This window comes from Gopherus flavomarginatus, chromosome 4, assembly GCF_025201925.1.
Source record: "Gopherus flavomarginatus isolate rGopFla2 chromosome 4, rGopFla2.mat.asm, whole genome shotgun sequence".
Classification (NCBI taxonomy): Eukaryota; Metazoa; Chordata; order Testudines; family Testudinidae; genus Gopherus; species Gopherus flavomarginatus.
The window spans coordinates 208,424,887-208,446,672 of record NC_066620.1 but is presented as its reverse complement, the minus strand read 5'-3'; the positions used below and the strand labels follow the sequence as shown (position 1 = coordinate 208,446,672).

Here is a 21,786-nt window from a genome sequence, read left to right as displayed (position 1 = left end):
GAGCCAGGAGGGGGAGGGGGAAAGCCCCACTTCCCAGTGGGTCCCACCGAGCGAGGGGTGAAAAGCCAAGCCAGGGGCTGCCCTAGCCCTCCGCCATCACCAAAGGTGGGTAGATCTTTTCTTGTTACCTTCCCAGGATGTTTAAGCGTCAGATCGGCTTGTTTGTCGCAGCTGCAGGGACCCAGATGTGGCGCGACCGCCTCTCACTTCCCTAGAAATCCAGAGCTAGCCTTGAGTTCTGATTTCCCAATTGTTACAAATGTTGTGATGCAAATCACTCGCCTCCTTAGGGTGCTTTTCCCTGCTGCGGATTCGTTTCTGCTCTTGCCTCTTTGGCCGTAGCATGGAAACTGTCAAAGCCCCAGTCACAGTTTTGGCCGGGGGGGGGGGGGTGGTGTCACAGATGTATCCCCCCTCGTCTCGTTTGTTTCTGACACTGGGGAGGGGGCAAACATCAGTAGATTTAGGGGATCGGGCTAAAGGCCGACTGGGGTTGGACATTTGGACAAGCTCCCATTCTCCAAAATTATCCCCCCCTCCCCGCTTCTTACAATTTCCAAAATTTCCGTCGTGTTCATCTCCCTTGTCTCTCTCTGTCTTGCTGGTTATCTGTGCTTATCTAGGACTTATCTCATTTGATTCTGAATTCACTTCTTGGGAGGTACGGAGAGTGGTTTTGGGGGACGATAGCGATCTGGTTTGTCAAACTTTAATAACAGCAAACAACTCTTTTCCCTTCACTAAGTCCATTTTTTCCCAGCGTGTGGCATACTCGCCAGAATCCCAGCAGAAGAGAGAAGGCAAAGCGACAGCAGACACTGACATATTTTATTATTCTTTCGGATACACTTTGCAATCGCTTTACGAATATTTCACTTTTCTACTAAAGATCAGCAAACTCTCCGGCTTTTCTGATATTACTTGTGCCTCTCTCCTCTCGCGTTAACCACACGCAGAAATAAATGACACCGCCGGAGATTAAAGTCAATTTAAAAAAAAAACAAGCGATCAACACATCTCTAAAGATCCATTTTTATATATTTAGATCCAAAAGTATATCACAAAAAGAACAAACCGCGCTGCTTCATTTTACCGCCAGACTTTCTGTCCCCGAAACGAATTCTTGATCTTCTTTTAAACTATCTTTCAGCTAATTAATAACATATGCAAAACAATATCCATACAAATTCTTTTTACTGCCTAGAATAAAAAATGGGGAAATAATTAATTTCCATTAGGCTTCGAATGTATTAATTTTTCAATATGCTGTAAACTTATGTTTAAAACATAAAACATAAAAACTTATGTCTCTCTCCCGCCTTCACCCCCGCAAAAAACAATAACTAATTTTGATGGTATATTTGTTTGTAAACCACAGTCTCGTTCCCCAATTTCCCAAGTTCTCCTTTTGTTCGGGAGAATCAAGATTAAAAGAATATTAGGAACTTCATGAAAAAAAATCTCTGTAGGTTCTGTTCTTCGGAATTTATTTTCAGAAATACCCACCCCATCGGATCTGATTTTCTCCACATTATTTTTCCCCTCAACATACTATGTTATTGAAAAACCCCAACTACCCTGTAACATTTCCCCAAACATTGTAAAGAGGAGACTGCAGCAATCCGGTATCTGGCCACCATTTCAAGCCATCCAGCTCTCAGCAAACCGGCCCTTAGCATCCGAATCGTTATTCTGCTTAATAAAAGTGAGCGGTGATTGGAGTCAAAGCGTCTTTTTGGAGGCGCCGAGACTTATTTTTTAAACTAGTTTTCTGCTAAAGTAGAGATCGCAATCTCTGTGTCTCAGACCCCTCTCTAACCCAATGCAACGCTAGGCTTCTGCTTTCATACTGATTTTTTTTTTTTTGCTTCAAAATCCAAAGGGGTGCTTTGCGGGGGGGGGGGTGCGTTCATTTGCTCGAGGGCTGGCGGGTCTCTGGCAGCGCTGAAATGATTCGAGCTCTCCAACGACAAAGCGATTAACTATGTTTCTTTCCGGGCCGTCACTACTCCGAACTCCTAGGTGATTTGCGTTTTACAAGCCCAGGGCCTGAGCCAAAGCTTAGAGAAGCTATGGGAAATCTTTGCATTCTTTCATCGCTAGAGAGTTTTTTCCACCTCCAGCCGGTGAGTTCTTAGGCAAAAGTCTCCCCAGGAAGCTGGCTGGCAGTTATGCCTGAGGATCGGGCCCCTTTATGAGCAGCTGCCTTTAAAAAGTCGTTTTCTTTTAATCTCGATCATTTAGTGCCAAGTTATTCCTCAGCGCTTCCTATTAGCAGAGCTGTTGCTACGTCAATACGGGGAATGGATTCTGTTGTTTAACGCGGATTCACTCGGGAAACCAAAGCGGATCATTTGCACTTCGATCTAACTACTTATTTCATATTTCTTAGCCTCTCTCCCGCCCGCTGATGTCTGCAAATTCTTGGACGTATGCGCGCGTTTGTACTGCTTATGTGTGTGGGTCCCTGTAAGTGCCTATGTATGTATGCCTGGGAGTGGGTTTGTATTCCTCTTGTATGTACATGTCTGAATACAGGCATGTGTATGTGAATATATGTGTATACGTATGTGTTGCACGTGTTGTGTATGTACGCCTGGCATGTGTTTGTTTCAGTGTCTGCATGTGTCTATGTTTGTATCTGTGTATGTGTGTGTGCATGTGTCTCTCTCTCTCTGTGTGCACAGGTGCCTCTATCCTGTGTGTATGAGTGCATATGTCTCTAAACTCTGTGTATGTGTATCTCTGTGTATGTGTGAACTTGTCTCTGTGTATGTCTCAATGTGTGTGTGCATGTCTATCTCTGTGTGTGAGTGCATGTGTTTCTAAACTCTGCGTGTCTGTGTGTATCTCTGTGTATGTGTAAATGTGTCTCTATCTCTGTATGTGTGCCTCTGTGTATGCATGTGTCTATCTCTGGGTATGTGTCTCAATGTGTGGGTGCATGTCTATCTCTCTCTGTTTGTGAGTGCATGTCTCTAAACTCTGCGTGTGTCTCTGTGCATTTGTGCACGTGTGTCTATCTCTGTGTGTGCACACGTTTCTATCCTCTGTGTGTGCGCGTCTCTGTGTGTGAGTGCATGTGTCTCTAAACTCTGTGTGTCTCTGTGTATGTGTCTCTGTGCATGTGTCTGAATGTGTGTGTGCATGTCTATCTGTGTGTGTGAGTGGATGTGTCTCTAAATCTCTGTGTCTCTGTGTATGTGTGCACGTGTGTCTCTATCTCTGTATTTGTGTCTCTGTGTGTGCATGTCTCTATCTCGGTGTGTTCGTGTGTCTCTGGGTATGGGTGCACGTGTCTGTGTGCGTGCATGTGTCTCTGTGTATGTGTCTCTATCTGTGTATGTGTGCATGTGTCTCTATCTGTGTGTGTGTGCGCGCGCGTCTCTCTGTGTCTGTGTCTCTCTATCCTCTGGGTGTGTAGGTGTCTTTGTCACGAGCGACCCCCCTCACGTGTACACTTCATTTAATTTCTCCCTTGACAGCTTCAGACTCCTGGTCGCCTGCAATCAGCCCCGGTGTGATTTCAGATCAAACACCGGGCTCTGGCACATTAACAACACAATAGGCCCAGTGGTACCTGAGGGCAAAGTTTTTTTTTCCCCCCCTCCGGGGGCTCCTGGAGGAGCCTTGGGGAATGCTCCGTCTCTCACCTTCCCCCAGTGACCCTCCTCCCTGGCCCTCTCTAACCTCCTTATCTCCGCAGGCTCTAGGCTGGGTGTGTGTCCCCCCCACCCCCTCTCTCTAACCAGCTTCTCCCCGCTGTGCTTTCTCTCGGCTAGGTGTGGGTGTGAGCCGGCCCGCAGGAGAGGGGAGGAGACTCCAATGTAAACTTCCCAACCCCGGTGGCTTTGGCTTGATGGATGGAGCCAAGGGGGAGCAGCTAAGGCGCTAGCCCCGGCTGCGGCAGAGGACAGACAGCTCCGCCTGCGTGGAGAAGCCCGGCGTGGAAGGCGGACCTCAGGGAGGACTGGGGCTTGCTGGACCGGATTGAGGACTGCAGGGTCCTGGGGCAGGAGCGGGCATTAACCCCTCCTCCCCCACCCCAGCAGTGCAGCGTTGGAGCTAAACTGGCGCTAACTTGGTAGCCTGCCCCCCGCTCTGGATTGTTTCGGGGCCCGGCCCTGCTGCGCGCCGCGATGTATCAGAGCCTGGCCATGGCCGCGAACCACGGCCCCCCAGCCTACGAGGGGGCCGGGGGGTTCATGCACGGCGGGGCGGCCGCCTCCCCCGTCTACGTGCCCACCACCCGGGTCACCTCCATGCTCCCCAGCCTGCCCTACCTCCAGAGCGGCGGCTCCTCCCAGCAGGCCAGCCCGGCCTCCAGCCACTCCATCTGGACGCAGCCCGGCGCCGAGCCCGCCGCCTACAACCCGGGCGCCTCCCACCCGCCCGTCTCGCCCCGCTTCTCCTTCTCGCCCGGCGCCACCCGGGAGGCCGCCCCGTACAGCAGCCCGCTGAGCCGGGAGCAGTACGGCCGGGGCTTCGGGGGCTCCTACTCCGGCCCCTACCCCGCCTACGTGAGCCCGGAGATGGGCACCACGTGGAGCGCCTCGCCCTTCGACAGCCCCATGCTGCACAACCTGCCCGGCCGGGGCGCTGCTGGAGCCGCCCGCCACGCCAACCTCGGTAAGTGCCGCCGCCCCGCGGACCTGCGCGGCCCCCGGGGGTTGCGAGCTAGTGGGGCTGGCCGGCGGGACCGCACCTCTCCCTCTCGGGGGCAGGGCCGCCCAGGGGCTTCAGGGGGCCTGGGGCAAGGCAATTTCGGTGGCCCCTTCCATAAAAAAAGTTGCAATACTATAGAATACTATATGCTCATGGGGGCCCCTGCAGGAGCAGGGGCCTGGGGCAAATTGCCCCACTTAACCCTCCTCTGGCAGCCCTGCTTGGGGGACATGGGGGTCCTGGGAGGGAGGACACGGGGCTGCTTGGGGAGGTAGAGAAATGAGGTCTGAATTAAGAGCTGCTTGCTCCAGGAGCAGGCCCAAGGCCAAGGCTTTGGCCCCAAGGTATTAATTAGTATTAGTCTTGGTAATTGGAGCAGGGCCTAGGGACTAATCAGGAACAAGGCTCCAGTGTGCTAGAAGCTGGGATGATTTAGTTGGGGTCGGTCCTGCTTTGGGCAGGGGGTTGGACTAGGTGACCTCTGGAGCTCTCTTCCAACCCTGGTATTCCATGATTCTATACACGGTGCCTGCCCTGGAGAGCGTCTAAAGAGACAGGACAGACCCGAGAGGGGGAATGGCTCTAACACACCCGCAGATTGAACAATGGCCAGTGGCCTATGGCATGCATGTTAGTGCCCCAGTTTTGCAATGCGTGGGTGAGTTAAGAGGGGACAAGCTGAAGGAAAGGGAAAGGAGGGGGCCCACTGAAGGAAGCGGGGTGAGGAAGGTGAAGCAGGGGAGAAGGGGAAGGGAAAAGAGTAGCTGTATCCATATTTACTCTTGTAAATAAATGGAAGGTGATGAGCACCCCGCTGGCTTCTATGTGAGCTGCTGGGTCCTGAGCACTTTTGAAAACGAAACCACTTTAGGTGCCTGGTATAGATTTAGGAGACTATCATTAGCCCCCCAGTTTTGAAAATGTTGGTGATGCCTGGTCACTTTTATTTAGGAGGCTAAATGCTAATGTAACATAAAGTGCACAGGTTTTCAAAATCTGCCTAAGAGGTGAAAAATGTTGCCTCTTTATTTTGGGGAGATGGGGTTTGGGAAAAGAAGTGACTCCTCTGTGTAATCACAAGCATATCATCTCTAAATCCTAGTACCTCTCCATGTTCTCTCTACCACCCTATTTGGTTTAGCCTCAGCTGAAGGTGGCATAGCTTAAAAATACAATACAGTACTAGGAAAGTGATTTGAATTCATGCACAATTTGCCTGTAGATAAGAATGTTTAGCACACTTTTTCCTCCTAGTCTAGTATGAATTTGTACAATGCTCTGTGATGATTTTTTAAAAACTTTTTCACAAATCAAGGTAGTTATTGTTCGGGGACTGGGCATCTCAAACTCTTGGAGCGTTTTGTTGTCGATACAAAGGCATTTAAAAAGTGCCACCTGGTATTGTAAAGACAAAGTTTGTACCAGCCTTGTGGTGTTGTCAGACAGCATTGTTAAGATGTGCAATAAACAATTATTGAAACATGTCAGACATCTTTTAGACTGCTCCTAAAAAACCTCAAATCTTCCCCATTGACCACAAGTAGCAAGCGGCAAAGAGTTCTGTGGCATCTTATAGACTAACAAACGTATTCGAGCATGAGCTTTCGTGGGTGAATACCCACTTCTTGGATACATGGGCATTCACCCACGAAAGCTCATGCTCCAATACTCTCCTATACGTTTGTTAGTCTATATTAGGTGCCACAGAACTATTCCCCACTTTTACAGATCCAGACTAACAGGGCTACCCCTCTGATACTTGACACAAGTAGCAAGTTAATAATCATTTTAAATACCACAACAAAACCAAACCTGAAGACTCTAAATTATTCCCCTCTCTGCATTTTTCCGCCCATCTTTCTTTTATGCATCTGACTTTTAGGGCCCAATCCTTACCACTTAGTGCTAAGTACAGAACCTGCTATCGTAGTAGTTCCATTGACTTCAAAGCAGCTATCCCTTGCAGTAAACACCAAACTTGTTTGGGTATGTAAGTTACAAGCTTTGATTCTAAGCTCTTAGGGTCTGGGACTGAATTGGTCTTTATGCCTTTGTACAATACCAATTATATTGTCCAGCCCACCAACCGAACATTCAGGATCTTTTACATTCAGCGTTACAGGAAAGTATGGCTGGGTATAATTTTAAAGTTCAAGAGCAAGATCCCAATTCAGCAAATGGATCTGTGCTAGTAGAGCACCTTGCCTATGTAGTGCTATAAGTTACACCGGGGGGTCTTCCTGGTTGGATCCAATTGCAGGATTGGAGCCTAAGTGAGCAAAAGATATTTGGGTTTTCAAATAAAAAGTACTTAGTACAAGTGAATTTTTATGTTAAAAAAAACCTTAAAAAATATGCATGAGAGCTGGGTATGAAAATTTTAAATTACATTTTATAACCGCCCGAAGTACAACGATTGCTTTAAATAAAACCCCCAATCCAGTCATTCAGGGCAGTGGCTCTCAATCTTTCCCGACTACTGTGCCCCTTTCAGGAGTCTGATTTGTCTTGCGTACCCCCACATTTCACCTCACTTAAAAACTACTTGCTTACAAAATCAAATATAAAAATACAAAAAAGTGTCCCAGCACACACTGACTGAAAAATTGCTGACTTTCTCATTTTTACCATGTAATTATCAAATAAATCAATTGGAATATAAATCTTGTACTTACATTTCAGTGTATAGTATATAGAGCAGTATAGACAAGTCATTGTCTGTAGAGAATTTTAGTTTGTACTGACTTTGCTGGTGCTTTTTATGTAGCCTGTTGTAAAACTAGGCAGATATCTAGCTGAGTTCGTGTATCCCCAGGAGGACCTCTGCATCCCCAAGGGGTGGACATACCTGTGGCTGAGAACCACTGATTTAGGGCTCAAACTTCCATCTTAGCTCAAGATGAATTCCCACTGGATTCCATGGGAGTTTTGCCTGCAGGACTTAGCCCTTAGTATTTAAATGCAACAAGGATCATTTCCAGCTGGGTGACTTTTCTAACCTAAGGGGATACTTTGCGGAGACTGCACTTTTTTAGGTGTTGGCATGAAATGTGGAAAAGCTGTAGGAAGGCGGTTAACAAGCAAAAGGAGAGATTCATTACAAGAGGGGAACAGCTGGTTAGAAAGTCCAGGTGAAAGAAATGAAATTATTGCAGGAGATCACAGTGATAGGCACATATGGCGGGGGGGGGGGAACCTCGCTTTATGTAGTGTGAAAGGAGATAAAATCATGTTCAGTTGTAAATAGTAACACCAGTGAAATGCACACAGTTCAATTCAACCATAGACATTGGTGGAGTGGCTGGGTTCTGCTCTGTGTTTTTACAGTGCCTAGCACAAGGGAGCCCCAAACCTGGCTGGGGGCATTAGGTGTGGGCAGAATTCTTTTGTTTATTTATTTGCAACAAGCTACACAAATGTGCCAAAGTGTAAAAGAAACACAAGCCCCTGGGCTGAATCCTGAAGTGTGCACTTGCCTGTCATTTCCATTACAGTCAGATTGTGGGGAGAACAACACAGGCTTTATTACATTACGATCCAGCGTGAAACCAAAACCAAAGAGTCTGGATTTGTGTCATTGATTTTTTTAAAGCTGAAGAGTGGGAAATTGGGTGTAAAAATCAATGACAGGCTGGGTAAAATTAGTGGCTTAGGCACCGAGTTGGATTTAGGCTCAGGCACTTTTGAAAATGTCACCCAACATGGTCCCAAAGTGCCTAATTCACACCTTTGTGGATAGCGCTTAAAGAGGGAGGATCAGGCCCATCTGAGATGGCCATGAACGTGAGCCAAGCCTTGGTCTGACGAGGCTGTAATGAAATCCTGATTTAATGGTGTGTGAAAAGAACCCACTTTTAAGTCTGCATTCATAGCCCTGTCAAAGCCAAAAGCCGGCTCCTCCTTTTGAGCATCTGCTGCTGCTCTCTTCTCCGCAGACTCTGAAGTTAGCACAGCCTTGCAACCCACAGACCGGGAGCTGGGGGAACAGGTTGTGGATTGGAGGAATCCACATCATTTAAAGTGCGGGAGACATCTACTGGAGTCAGGCCCCAAGATCCATGCAGGCAGAAGGAGAGAGAAGGCCTGGAAGGTCTCAGATCTACGTAACATGCAATGGTTATTTAAAAATATGGACAGTGGGTCAAATCCTTACCCTCTCTGCAACCTTATGGAGTCAGTTTTCCTTCTCATTTACACTGGCACAATTCCTTTGAAATCACTGGAGTCGCTCCGATGTAACCGAGGGGGGAATATGATTGCATTCGGGCGTTACAGGGATTTGTCCGCTCGAGGGAACATTTATGTTCTTTTCACTGCAAACCAAAGCAGAAGTATGGGAAGGGGGTTGTCCGAACGGGCAGATTTTCAGCCCAGCAGCAGCATCTGGAAAGATCAAAGCCCTGAGTAGAAACGCAGCTTGGTAGACAAATGTCTTCTCTGCTGCTGCTGTTTGAGATTTTGAACCAGATCCTAAGCTTTTCAGCAGGGACACTTAAGATATTTGCCCTGTAGCATCCCCTGGGTGGTTTCCATGTAACTCATCAGCATTTGTTACAATCTTTTGCCACGGAAAGCAAGCTCTGTAGTACAGTGACATTCCTCACGCCCCTTCTACAGAAGTGTCTGCTGTGCGTGTTACTGAGCTCTACGTACCCAGCTCTGCATGCAGAAAGGTGTGGCACACCCTCAACTCCCATTGATTTCCATGGGCTTGGGCTTTATACCTATATATGCGTTTATCTATATTGTCTGTAATATACAGAATCCAGCCCTCCTCTTCCAAAATTAGAGCTCAGTCTTGCAACCCTCGCTCATGTCCACATCTCTTACAGACAAGCTCCCATCCGCACTGCTTATGTCAGGAGTTCTCAGACTAGGGGGCGGGATCCCTCAGGGGGTTGCAAGGTTCTTACATGGGGGGTCGCAAGCTGTCAGCCTCCACCCCAGACCTCGCTTGCCTTCAGCATTTATAATGGTGTTAAATACATTAAAAAGTATGTTTAATTTATATGGTGGGGTTGCACTCAGAGGCTTGCTGTGTGAAAGGGGTCACTCGTAAAAAAGTTTGAGACCCACTGGCTTATGTGACTAAATGATTATGCACTCCAGGGACACAAACCAAATAGGAAAATTCCACTGGGGTGCGTGGGCCTGCTTCATTTACCAGTTTTATGATGGCATGACTCCACTGCCCTTAATGGAGTTGCACTGTTGTAAAATTGGTACGACAGACCCATGAACTGAGCCTAATAAAGGACAGAATTGGGCAAAGAGGGAGAAGGATTTAGCCCAGATACATAAATATTCTTTCATCCCCAAAATCCCAGAACAGTGGTTTTCTACAAACTTTAAATAAGTCAGTAATACATTTGTTGTTATTATTTATTAATATAGAGACCAAAATGTTGCATAAAACGACATCAGAACGTAGCCTACGTTATATTATAAGTTGTAATGAGTTGTTTGTGTAAACCAATAAAATCTGAAGATAAAGGGTGAAGGGCATTACATCTAATACTTTAGTTTAAAAGATAAAATTAGCTTGCTGTAGACACAAGTCTTTGTGCAGATTACTTTAGTTACAGTAATATTGAGAGGCCTTTTAAAAAATGGATCACTGGGACATGAATTTGTTTGTCTTTTTATCATTTGTTTCCATCTTTTTGGGAAAAGAGAATAAAATCCTGTGATTGAGCTTCTGTTAATTGCAGGAGGTTTATCAAAAGAAATGTCCCAGGTCTGATCCTGTATTCCTAGTTCATTCCCGGTGACGCGGAGGAATCCTAGCTCTGTTGAAAGCAAGGGGGCTGCAATGGGGCCAGGATTTCGCCCGAAGTAAACAGGACTATTTGTCCAAGCAGGCTCAGATCTTGCACTTGTGAGCTCTTCAGTCGTGAAAGACTATCCTGCTGTATGCAGGTGCCTCCTCACAAACCTTAGATACAGCTAGAGTGACATTGCTCTCCCAAAACTTCGGGTGCATCTTCACTAGGATAAAGGGTATGTTCTTAGCTAACTTGGGGGCCAAGTTGCTGAGCCCTACCCCAGGTGGGTGAGCACTTATTATACAAATGCGACTCATGAGAGTAAAGTTACGGCTACACTACAGATCCTATACCAGCATAGCTCCCTAGTGTAGACGCAACGTGAGCCTACAGGAGCTTTGTGCCAGAATAGGAACACGGCCTGCTTGAACGCAGTTAGCAATGCCAGCTGAAGCATTCTTCTGTTGGTATCGCTGCATCTACACTGGGGATTTTGCCATCAGAGCTGTGTCACTAGGGGATGTGAGGTTTTCAATTTTAAGTGTAGACCAGGCCTAAGTGACAACAGGGATAAGAGCTCCACAGTTTGGCTGTTGGAATGGATAACATTCTCTTCCAGGGTTGAATAAAACACATTCAAGATTGATCGCTGTAAAATAAAGAATCTTTTTTAAAGTGGACACCAGTTCACATGAAAATGACAGGTTTAAAAAAAAACACCCTCTTTAAGAACAAGAAGAATATAATTATGGTTGTATTCACCAGTCCTGGTCCAGATTAGGACCCCACTGTGTGCTAGATATATTGAAACAGAGATGTTTCACACTGAAGAAATTAAACCCATTACATTAATAAATTATTAAAATGGAAGCAAATAAATAAAACTCCTAACAGGCTCCAATGTAAGCAATCAGATCTGCGTGCACAGAGGCTGCATCTGATTGCAGAATTAGGATTTTAGGGAGAAATAATCCTGCAGCCTTCATGCAAGCAGAATTCCAACTGACTCCAAGAAGAGCTTTGCCTGCATACGACAGCAGGACAATAGCTCATTTCCTGGGACCGGCACTTAGTTTAATCCCAAAGTTCCCTGCAATCCATACAGATCTCGTGTCCCTTGTCATTTCATTGCTGAAAGTGTGACATGAGAAAAGTAGGCTTATTGCACTGCGGTTAGACTGTGTTAGTTGCACTGAAGGAAAGAAGCTCACAACCCTATGTGGATTCTGCGGGGATAATTTTTTGTGTGTCCTTCATTTTGGATCTTTGGACGTTTTACATCCTACATTTGGGCACCGGAAGGTTGAGAGGTGTGTGTGTGGGACTGGGCTTGTTCTTTCCATCTCTCATCCTGTTGAAAAACAAAATTAGGGATCTGTAGCCCTTGTGCGCACCGTGAACTAGGCTGGAGACGGGTGTCCTGAGCATACAGTACTGGGCCGCTAAACTAGTCGGTTTCACTTGCTATTCGGGGGTCAGTCTCGCCCTGGTAATCTCTTGTAGTTTGCATGCTTAAAGAACAAAGCAAATGTTTTGACTGAAGTCTGTTTTTTAAAAGGATCACAAAGTTCAACTTAAATTGTGGAATTTTAAGACAATACAAAACCATGCATCTCAAACTGTGAAATTTAAAAAAAATCATGAAAAAATATTTAATCATAGGTTGTGTCTGGTCTTTTTTATGTAGAAAACCTACATTTTGGAACTAAACTACCTGACAATGAGCTATTAAGCATTCAGCATATTATTCCAGGCATAATGAAACTGAAGCTACACTCCCCGCGAGCGAATCTTTATGGCGTGCTAAGTCAGTGTGGCCCTTGGTAGTTGTAAATTTGCCCAGCCTCAAATGACAAATTAAAAATAATTATTTGTGATCACATTTAACTAAGGTCTTTTATTTAAAAAAAAAAAATGTGTGTTGAAAATGGTTAGATCGTGCAAGGTGCAATTGCCATTAAATACTCCATGAAATTCCTGATGTTGTTGCCACTAGAAGTAGCACTGCGATTTCCATTTGTGCAGCGACACGGTGGAAAATTTTGAAGGCCCAGTGCATTGTAACAAAAGCCTGTCGGCATTTACACACAGAGGAATGACATTTCATGGACTCCCTTGGTCCACTTAAGTCAGTGGGAATTTCTTGTAACCTGTGTGAGGAGGATCTAGCCCTTAGAGAAGACATTCCTGAACCAGAACTGATTTACTGAACCGCTGACAGTTCCTTTGTATCTTATATTTTGAAACAAGAAGTTCTTTCTGTTATTATTATTCCTTTAAATACAGTTCGGCAGTGTTGAACTTCCTCATGCATAGAACTCAGACACCAGGGCTTTTAATGGGAGCACACTGCAATAAAGATTGAGGCTGATATTTTCAAAGCGGGGTATCCAGCACCCTTATCCAGCTTTGAGGATTCCAAACTTCAGAACTTAAGAATTCTTTGTTTTTAAAGTGCTGTTTTAGGCAGTGTCTGAGGGCAGCGAAGACATATTTTGCAGAAATTTGCACTGAGGTTTTTAAAGATGGTTGACTCTGCAGCGTCATTCTGTATTACTTCAAATAGGCTTGATCTACGCACAAAAGTCTAAGCAGAGAGCTGCGTTAGACAATCTAGCCAGCTTTGTTCTGAGATGAAATGGTTCCCACTGAAATCAAAGTAGGGTTGGTTATGGACTAGAAGAGAAGCAGGATCAGGGCGATATAAGATGTTGGGGGAGGAGGAACTGGGATGCAGAGGAAAACAATCCTCTGCAAAATGAATGAAGACCTAAAATTAGTTGAGTCTCAGCACACAAATCCCAAGACTACAGTTAATGGAACTTTCGGTAATTTCTAATCAAGTTGATTGGTTGCCACATAGAGGGGTTTGGGGGTTTGGTGGCATATCAGCAAAATTTGATCAGGATGGTCCCTCCCCGTATTGGAACGAAGTGGATCTGATGTTACTCTTTGTGTGGGTAGGAAAGTGTGTCTGTGTGTTAGAAAATCTTTCACAGAAAGGAAAAGTGAAGGTTCCCCCTTTACACAGGAAGATAACAATGTCCAGACAGGATCAGAGCTAGGGACCAATATTGCGTCTCCACCAGGGTCAATGCCAGATGGTGCAACAGAATAACCTGCCCCAAGGGAATCTTTTCTCGTAACCCCCAGTAAGTAGAAGTTGGCGTCACCCCTAAAACACTTTAGGGGAGATCATACAACTGCTGGTAAGAATCAGTCGGTTGCTTTTTTACTCATTCATCTCCCCCTTCCATTTGTCTGGCACAAACCTCTTCTCTGATGTGTCTTATTATTAGCGGTAGTAGTATTTGTTTTGCGGTAGCCCCTAGGAGCCCTAGTCATGGACCAGCACCCCACGGTACTAGGTGCTGTACAAACACAGACCAAAAGATGGTCCCTGGCCCAAAGAGCTTCCAATCTGAGTATCAGACAAGAGACTACAGCGGGAATCGACGCTCTGAGATCGATCCACTGGTGGTCGATTTTGTGGGTCTAGTAAAGACTCCCCAAATCAACTGCAGATCGCTCTCCGGTCAACCTCTGTACTCTACTCCCAACAAGAAGAGAAAGGTAAATTGACAGATTTTCTCCCGTCGACCCTCCGCAATGTAGACCCCGCAGTAACGCGACCTAAAGCTACGTTATTCAAGTAGCTGGAGTTGCGTAGCATAGGTTGACTTACCGCGGTAGTGTAGGCGTAGCCAATATCATTATCTTACCTCAATCTTCACTCCCAGTGCACAGTCCTGCCTGCAGCTCCTGCCTTGTAAAACAGCCCATGTGTATTGTCAGCTCATCACCTCTCCATGTATTTTCAAATATCATTTGAAAGGCTTCCCCCTCGCTGACTGCGTCTTCACTTTCCTCCCCTATGCTGTTGCCAACTTGTTGTGAGATTTGGTGGTGTTTCTGAAAGCCCCAGCTCCTGGAGTCATGTTATTGTGTGAGACTATCCAAGCTTTCTTTGGGAAAAAAATTAGTAAACTTCTAGCCCTCCCGGTGGCAGAGGAAGGCTTGAAAACAGGAGCCCTAAACCCTCAAAACCCAAAATTTAAAATTAAATTAAGAATTAATTAAAAAGAACCCAACATTTATTATTATTTTTAAATCTCACGATTTTTAAGCTAATCTCGTGATTTTTAGAAGGCTGGGCTCATGATTTTTGAATGTCCTGGACTGACAGTTCTGAAAAAACACTGTGAACTAAGCCCCAAATCTTGAGCCCGGGGCATGTAAGGTGCTAAATATGTTCCTACTATTCAAGGAACCAGGCTTGCCCCCAGCTGTCTGGGGGAGGCGCTCTCTGCGCAGGAGGGATTGGGGATGTGTTGGGAATGCTCAGTGACGACATGCATGAGGGGAGCATGGCCGAATGTGGGTGTCACTCCTCCCTTTACCCTGCAGCAGCCGCTGCAGCCTGGCTGTCTTGATATCCAGGTTGGTCAGTGCTGAGAGTTTTCTCCAGCAAACCCATGCCCAAAGCAGAGCCCTTCACTGTGTGCCTCAGAATTCAGCCCTTGCGCTATGTGTTTTAAAAGATATGGGGCTGATCTTCAGATGCGGTCAGTGAGCTCTGCTCCACGCACTTCAAGTTAACTCTCATTCATGGAGTCATTGCAACACGGGAGGCTCCAATGGACAGAGGCTGCTCAGGACAATGAGCTGTCCAGTCTGGCATCCCGGCCAAATATACGTAGCACCTGGGGTTGCAGCATCACTCAGGTTTGGCCCAGCTGCCCCAGGCAGAATCTGCCACCCAAGGCAGCTGCCCGCTTTGCCTGTTGCTAGATCAGCCCATGCCAGTGGAACTAGGAAGATTTACACCCGCTGCAGATCCAGGGAAGTTATAGTGATAAATAGCAATTGAGGGTTCTGGCCCTAAAGCTTTGTGTGAGTCGCAGAATGGTTATGGCCCCACGTTAATGTAGAAGTCATTCCATTTGCCTAGCAGAGCAGTCCCAATCTCACACTCCCTCTGTAGTCAGCTCTGCCTGCTGAACTCCAGTCTGTGGGTGTTCTGCCTGAGCCAGGGTCAGCCTCCTCTCTCGGCTCTTCCACTCATCCCCAACCATTTCCATTTCTGAGCCATCCAGTCAAACTTTGTCACCTCCAGTCAGGGCTAATCAATAGTGAGTGGGGAGCAGGTTAATTATAATCGCAGAATAAACGCTGAAGTCTCAAAGTTCACCCGACTTTAGCAGCGTTTCAAAACCGGAGAGGACAATGCCAAGAAACTTTCATTGATCCATCCAGGGCTGGTGTGGGAGTGTGAACCTGTCCGCAATCCGATCTGATTCAAGACTACTCGATTTTGTTCCTTATCTCAAGCTATTTCCTATCTTATAATGTCTGTTATTTTAGATAAAAGTCCAATCAATTGGGTTAGAAAAACTGCAAGTTATATTTTCCTCTGATAAGTTTTGGTACCTGCAGGTTTATTGGCTGGGTGCTTGTCAAGGTCTGAATTGACCTGTTCAGATATTTAATCAGTTACTGTGAAAATCTTTCTCTCTCTCTCTCTTCCCCACCCCCTCCCAGTGCAGGGGAGTGACCCAATGTTCAGAACAACAAAAAAGGCTGGAAAAGAGAATTATTAGAGGTTATCCAGGGAACAGGGGGCAAAAAGCACAAACCGAGCATATTTGGGATGATGAAAAGAATTAGGGAAAACAAAGAGATATATATATATATATATATATATGCTAGAGTCTGACCTGAGTTGTCCTGGGCTGTTTTCAGAATCCTTCCTTTAAAGATATTCACCAGTGTGACACCAGAAACCAGAATCTGGCCCCATGATCCTGCAGGTCTGACATGAGTCAATAAGACTTTTCACTTGCACAAGGATTCGTCGGCTGAGTAAGGGTTGCAGGGTTGGACCCTCAGAGAGAGACCCTCAAGGGGTCGAATCCCCAAGAGCGTGTTTCATAAAAAAAACAACAAAAAAGGGTAAGCTCTGTACCAATGGTTTTAAGATCTTTGCACAGAAACCTTCCCCTGCAGGGGTTGGAAGCCAAACAGGAAGAGGGCCACTTGGGTGAAACTCGTGAAAAAAACCCCAGGCTAGCTGCATTGTCCAAGCTGAGCGAGAGACAAGAAAGGAAAGAAACGGCACAAATAGTGAAAGAAGAATTCAATTTCCAGCGATGTAAAGGGTCGTTAGTGACAGGGGCCAATCACGTTCTGTGTCAGGACAATACGATTTGCCTCATGGACAGCGTCATTTTGGTAATGGAATAATATAGAAAGAATACAACCGTCATAATTCTCATTATTTATCAGATCTTCCATCCAGAGATTCAAAGTGCTGTTTTCCACAGATGGGCCCTGATCTTGCAAAGGTTTAAAGTACATGCTTATCTTTACGCATTGTGAATAATCCCATTAAATTCAATGGGCGAAATCAAGTCAATGGCAAAACTCCTATTGACTTCAGTGGGGCTAAGATTTCATGCAGTGGGGCTGCTACTCACTGTGCATAAATCTAAGCATGTGCTTAATTATGTTTGTGCAAGATCAGGGCAAACAGTTAAAAAGGCATTAAATATGTATGGGTCCAACCAATGATTTTGGGTCCAGATCTGGCTTGCTTTACTCACGTGCATAGTCCCAGTGATGCTCTAATAATGATGAGGAGATACGCCAGCCGGCTGTGTAGTAACTGGAGCCTGAGACTGCTTTCCCTGATGGTGTGTGCAGATACTGGGAGAAGCCCTTCCGGTGCGTGTGCTCAGAGAGGGAGTAGGTCATATGATTACTTGGTTTACAGTACCCAAAGGACTCTGTATGCGACCCCTGTGCTGAATTCTAGAGGTAAGAGTGGAAGGAGGATTAGTCACAGCAGGGGAGAGCATAACATGGGAGGGGCACAATGGGGCTGGTTCTCACTCTAGGGCTTCTGGATGCTACCCTGTCAGAGTAAAAGAGCCACACAATAGGTGCAAACAGCCTGCCCTGCAAGAATCCTTGCCAGATCGGCCTCCCCTGCTCTGACAGAGCTGGCACAAAGGCTGCCAGCCTGGGTGTGGACAGACCCCACCCCCGCTAGCAGGGCTTGAGCTGGCACATTAAGAATAGAAGTGTGGCTGGCTTGGGCAGCAGCTCGGGCTCTCATGCCAACCCGGCCCCCTAGATCCAAGCTCGGTTGGCTAGCCCGAGTCCAGGCCGGAGCCGCAACATCCATGCTGCTCTTTTTAGTGCCCTAGCTCAAGCACAACCAGTATGAGTCTGCCCAGCCAGGCTGGGAGGTTCGCTCTCAGCTGCAGTGTAGAAGTAACCAGGCAGTTAGAGCAGCCCTGAGGCTGCTCTGACTTACATGTGGATCAAGGGAGGCCCCTGCACAGTCCCAGATTACAGGGAGTGCAGATGTAATTTTAAAGCCACCTTCCCCTCTTCCCTCTATCCCTGCCCACGTGCAGGAACTGAGTAACTCAGCCTCAGGCCAGATATATTTAGAAGGGCCCTCAGCTGTATAGATAACAGTGTGAACAGGGTCAGTGATAATCTGCTAGGAGTTCCCAGCAAGGTTATTCCTGGGTGTTCCCCTACCCTTCAGCTCTATTGGCCCCACAAGTCCCTTCAATTCTTTCCTCCCCTCCTTTCTATTTTTACTCGCCCATCTCTCTGAGGCCTGGGATGGCTGGAGGGGAATTAGCAGATCCTCCCTCTTCACCCCACCCCAGAGAGCAGCACTATCCAGCTAATCTAATCACAGATTGGCAACAGCCCTTCCGGGGACCCCGCAGGGTATGTCCTGTGAAGGCTGGGATTCAGTGGGACAGCCATGGAAATCACTGGTGGTGCCTCGACTTTCTTTCTTTCTTTCTTTCTTCCCTCCCTGACTGTTTGGACACACTTCCAGAGTGGTGTAGGACCTACCAGGGTACCAGTAGCCATGGAGTCTGAGCTCTTCTGTGATCTCTCTCCTCTTTCTTTTGCCCCGCCCCTTGCTGTGTCTGTGTCAGGTCTCTGTTTTGGGCGCTGTGGACCACACCTTGCCCCGAGTGACCACAGGAACTGGTGCCTGGCTTGTAGAATCAGGGCATTTAGGATGATTCGGTCACAGACCGTACAGAGGAAAAACACCTAGCCAGCCGAAGTTTGGTCCCCAGACACTGTGCTGGGACTCGGGAGGTCTGGATTTCTTTCCTGGGCTGTGCTGCAGACTCCCTGTCTGACCTTGGGCAAGTCTCTTAACCTCTCTATGCCTCAGTTCCCTATCTGTAGGGGTTGTGTGCCTGCTAATGATCTCTCAGGGCCACTGGCAACTGGCAGGGTCTAGAACAGCCGTTAGGCTGCTCGAAATTGCTCTGGGGATGAGGCCGGCACTGAACTGGCCCAGTGATCAAGAGGCTGTAAATGCCTCCTTTGCATATCTCTCCCCAGGGCTGCCCCCCAGCACTTAGACTGACTGTGTAACCTGATACCCAGGATGACTCCAGCAATAGTTTGGCTGTGGGATGGTATGGAGGCCTCTTTGGCTAGGAGACAAAGGCCTGGGCTACACTGGTGCTTTACAGCGCTGCAACTTTCTCGCTCAGGGGTGTGAAAAAAAACACCCCCCTGAGCGCTGCAAGATACAGCGCTGCAAAGCACCAGTGTAAACAGTGCCCCAGCGCTGGGCGCGCGGCTCCCAGCGCTGCAAGCTAATCCCCATGGGGAGGTGGAGTACGTGCAGCGCTGGGAGAGCTCTCTCCCAGCGCTGGTGCTGCGACCACACTCGCACTTCAAAGCGCTGCCGCGGGAGCACTCCTGCAGCAGCGCTGTACGGCTGCAAGTGTAGCCAAACCCAAAGGGACTGCCGCCTGTAGGAAGCTGAGGGCTGTTTTTGCCCTCAGATCCCAACAGGGGGTGCTGTCCCCTGGTTGAGGGAGTGGGAGGGGCTGGCTAATCACATTCTCCCTTTCTATTTCAAATGGAATGTGAATGCTCTTTTGTGCTGATTTATTCGTTACAACTTTCCGTTCCTGGCTGCCTTTTTCAGGGTGAAATCCCTCCCCCCACCACAGGCAGAGGGCTAGCACGGGGCCTATGCACCACTGAAATCCTACCTATGCCTTCTAATCAGGGCGTAACCGGGAGTGGTGCGTAGGCCTTGCTAGTGCCAGGGTGGTTTTAAACCGTAGCATCTTAATTCCTTTGTAAAGGAATAATGCATAGCAGCCCTCACTCAATGAGCTTGTTCCTGGGCCGAGGAACACAGCACCGGAGGGTATTAGAAATCCCACGTTTTCTGGCCATCCCTTTCCGTACCCCTCACTGCAGATGGGGGGTTGTAGGAATTGTTTTTCTGTTCCACCCCTGCCCTTAAATCCCCGGACCAAACGACACTTAAGCCGAGGGGAACCTCTGACAGCCAATTTCCATTTATACCATGGAGATAACTCAGGGAGGAAAATGGTGCCAATGCTGTTTCCTGTTGGATGGAAGGGAAGCATTTCTAGGAACATTCCTGTGACGCTCACCCCTGAACTCTGATGTCATGGCTCTGACCCCATTTCCTGTGAAGGTCCTGGCAAACCAGCAAACAGCTTAATCCAGGATTCGTTTTAAAAGCATGCAAACCTGCAAAAAACCTGCATATTGGCTGCAAGGATCCTAGATGTGTAACAGATTAAAAATCGTGTGTGTGTGTGTGTGTGTGTGTGTGTGTGTGTGTGTGTGTGTGTGTGTGTGTGTGTGTGTGTGTGTGTGAGTGTAAAAATAAAGATGAAGCTAAATCTATGAGCAGGATCAGAAACATCTAGAAAAGTGGGGTAGTTTATGTCTACACTACCACTTATGTTGTATAACTTCTGTCATTCGGGGGTGTGAATTAGCCAGCCCTGGAGCAATGTAAATTACACTAACCTAAGCACTGGTGTGGACAGTGCACTTCCACCGACATAGCTTCCGCCACTCGTTGGGGGAGGATTAATTAAGTCGACAGGAGAGAGCTATCCTGTCGGCTTAGAGTGGCTGCACTAGAGAGCTTACAGCGGTGTACCTGCATCGGTGCAGCTGTACCGCTGTAAGATCGCTAGTGTAGACATGGCCTTAAGAGTAGGATGTTCCCCAGGACATATAACAGGTTGTAAATGTGGAGAGGGACTGATACAGCAGTTACTTGGATGCTTAGGACCCTATCTTCCACTGATGTAAACCAGCATAGCTCCACTGTCGGCCATGTATTTACTTCAGAATCTGGCCTATAGCTTCCTTCCATTTCTTGTCCTGGTAGATTAAGAAACCTTCATCTGACCATAACTAGACCTGGAACCAAGCTGTGAAGTTCAGGTCCAGATCCAGACACATCGCCCATGTCAAATTGCTCATCTGCACGCTGCCGGATCTACACTAGAAAATAGAACCAGCACAGCTGTGCTGGCTAGGAATGTGAACAAATTAACCCCGCGCCGACATAGCAGTGTTGGCAAAAAGCCACAGTGCAGACGCAGTTATGCCAGCAAAAATAGTGCCTTTGCCGGTACAGATTATTCCATTTGGGGGACTGGCCGAAGCACTCTTGCTGGTATAAACTGTGTCTCCGCTAGGCAGGTTTGCCAGTAGCCTCGCCGGTTTATCATTCCTGGCAAGTGTAGGCAAGGCCTAAGTGTTAGCAGGAGCGACACCAAAGGTGGTAACATGTGGTCCCTTCTGACCCCTCCTCAGGATTGTGCAAGAGACCCTCCCAAAAAGCACTGCGCTCCTTTGCCCCTGACATCAGCAGCTGCCCAGTTTTTCCCCAGAATGCACTGCTGGGAGCACAGCAGGTATAGATGGTCCTGGTGGGGGAAATGCTGAGGGGCAGCTGTGCCACCGCACGTGTGAGCGAGGCGAACTGGTTGGACCATTGTCGCCAATGTGGGATGTGGGAGATCCATGCTCACGTCCCTGCTCTGCAGGCATCAGAGCGAGCTGGGATGAAGAACTCTGCTCTGAATCAGGGCAGGCAGGGTCTTCCAGCTGGGTCTCCTTTAGGCCGGTGCCCTCACTGCTGAGCTAACACGCAGTTGCTGAAAGGGTGGGTTTTCATGCACGTGGGGGACAAATTTCAAAACCTCGAAAGTTGCCGCGAAATGGAATTGTCGTCCTCTGGCCTGCACTAGCTGTAACCGCTCTAGACACGCACACCTGAGCCTGTTTGCACCTAACATGGTTCCGCTTGTTTTGGGCAGAAGGAGGAGGCTTCTCCTTCAATATGGGTGTTTTAAAAGAGCTCCAGTATTTGGGGCATTCCACCCACTGATTGTCTCTTCACACTTCTCTGTCTACATGGCCCCGTCACCACAGCATCTGAGCACATGGGCGGTGCATCGGATAGGCTGGGGGAGGCTGTGCCGCCCCGACCACGCTCCTCCCTGAAGTCCCCTCC

General features: G+C 47.5%; 1 protein-coding gene across 2 annotated transcripts in view; it reads left to right on the top strand.

The window, feature by feature from the left end:
* Positions 1–4,139: 4,139 nt before the first annotated feature.
* GATA4 (GATA binding protein 4) overlaps positions 4,140–21,786 on the top strand; it is a 41,288-nt gene continuing 23,641 nt past the window's right edge. For both annotated transcript variants that reach the window (XM_050948909.1, XM_050948908.1), the window contains exon 1: positions 4,140–4,629. In XM_050948909.1, coding sequence (XP_050804866.1) covers positions 4,140–4,629 — 490 coding nt within the window. The remainder of the gene's footprint in view (positions 4,630–21,786) is intronic.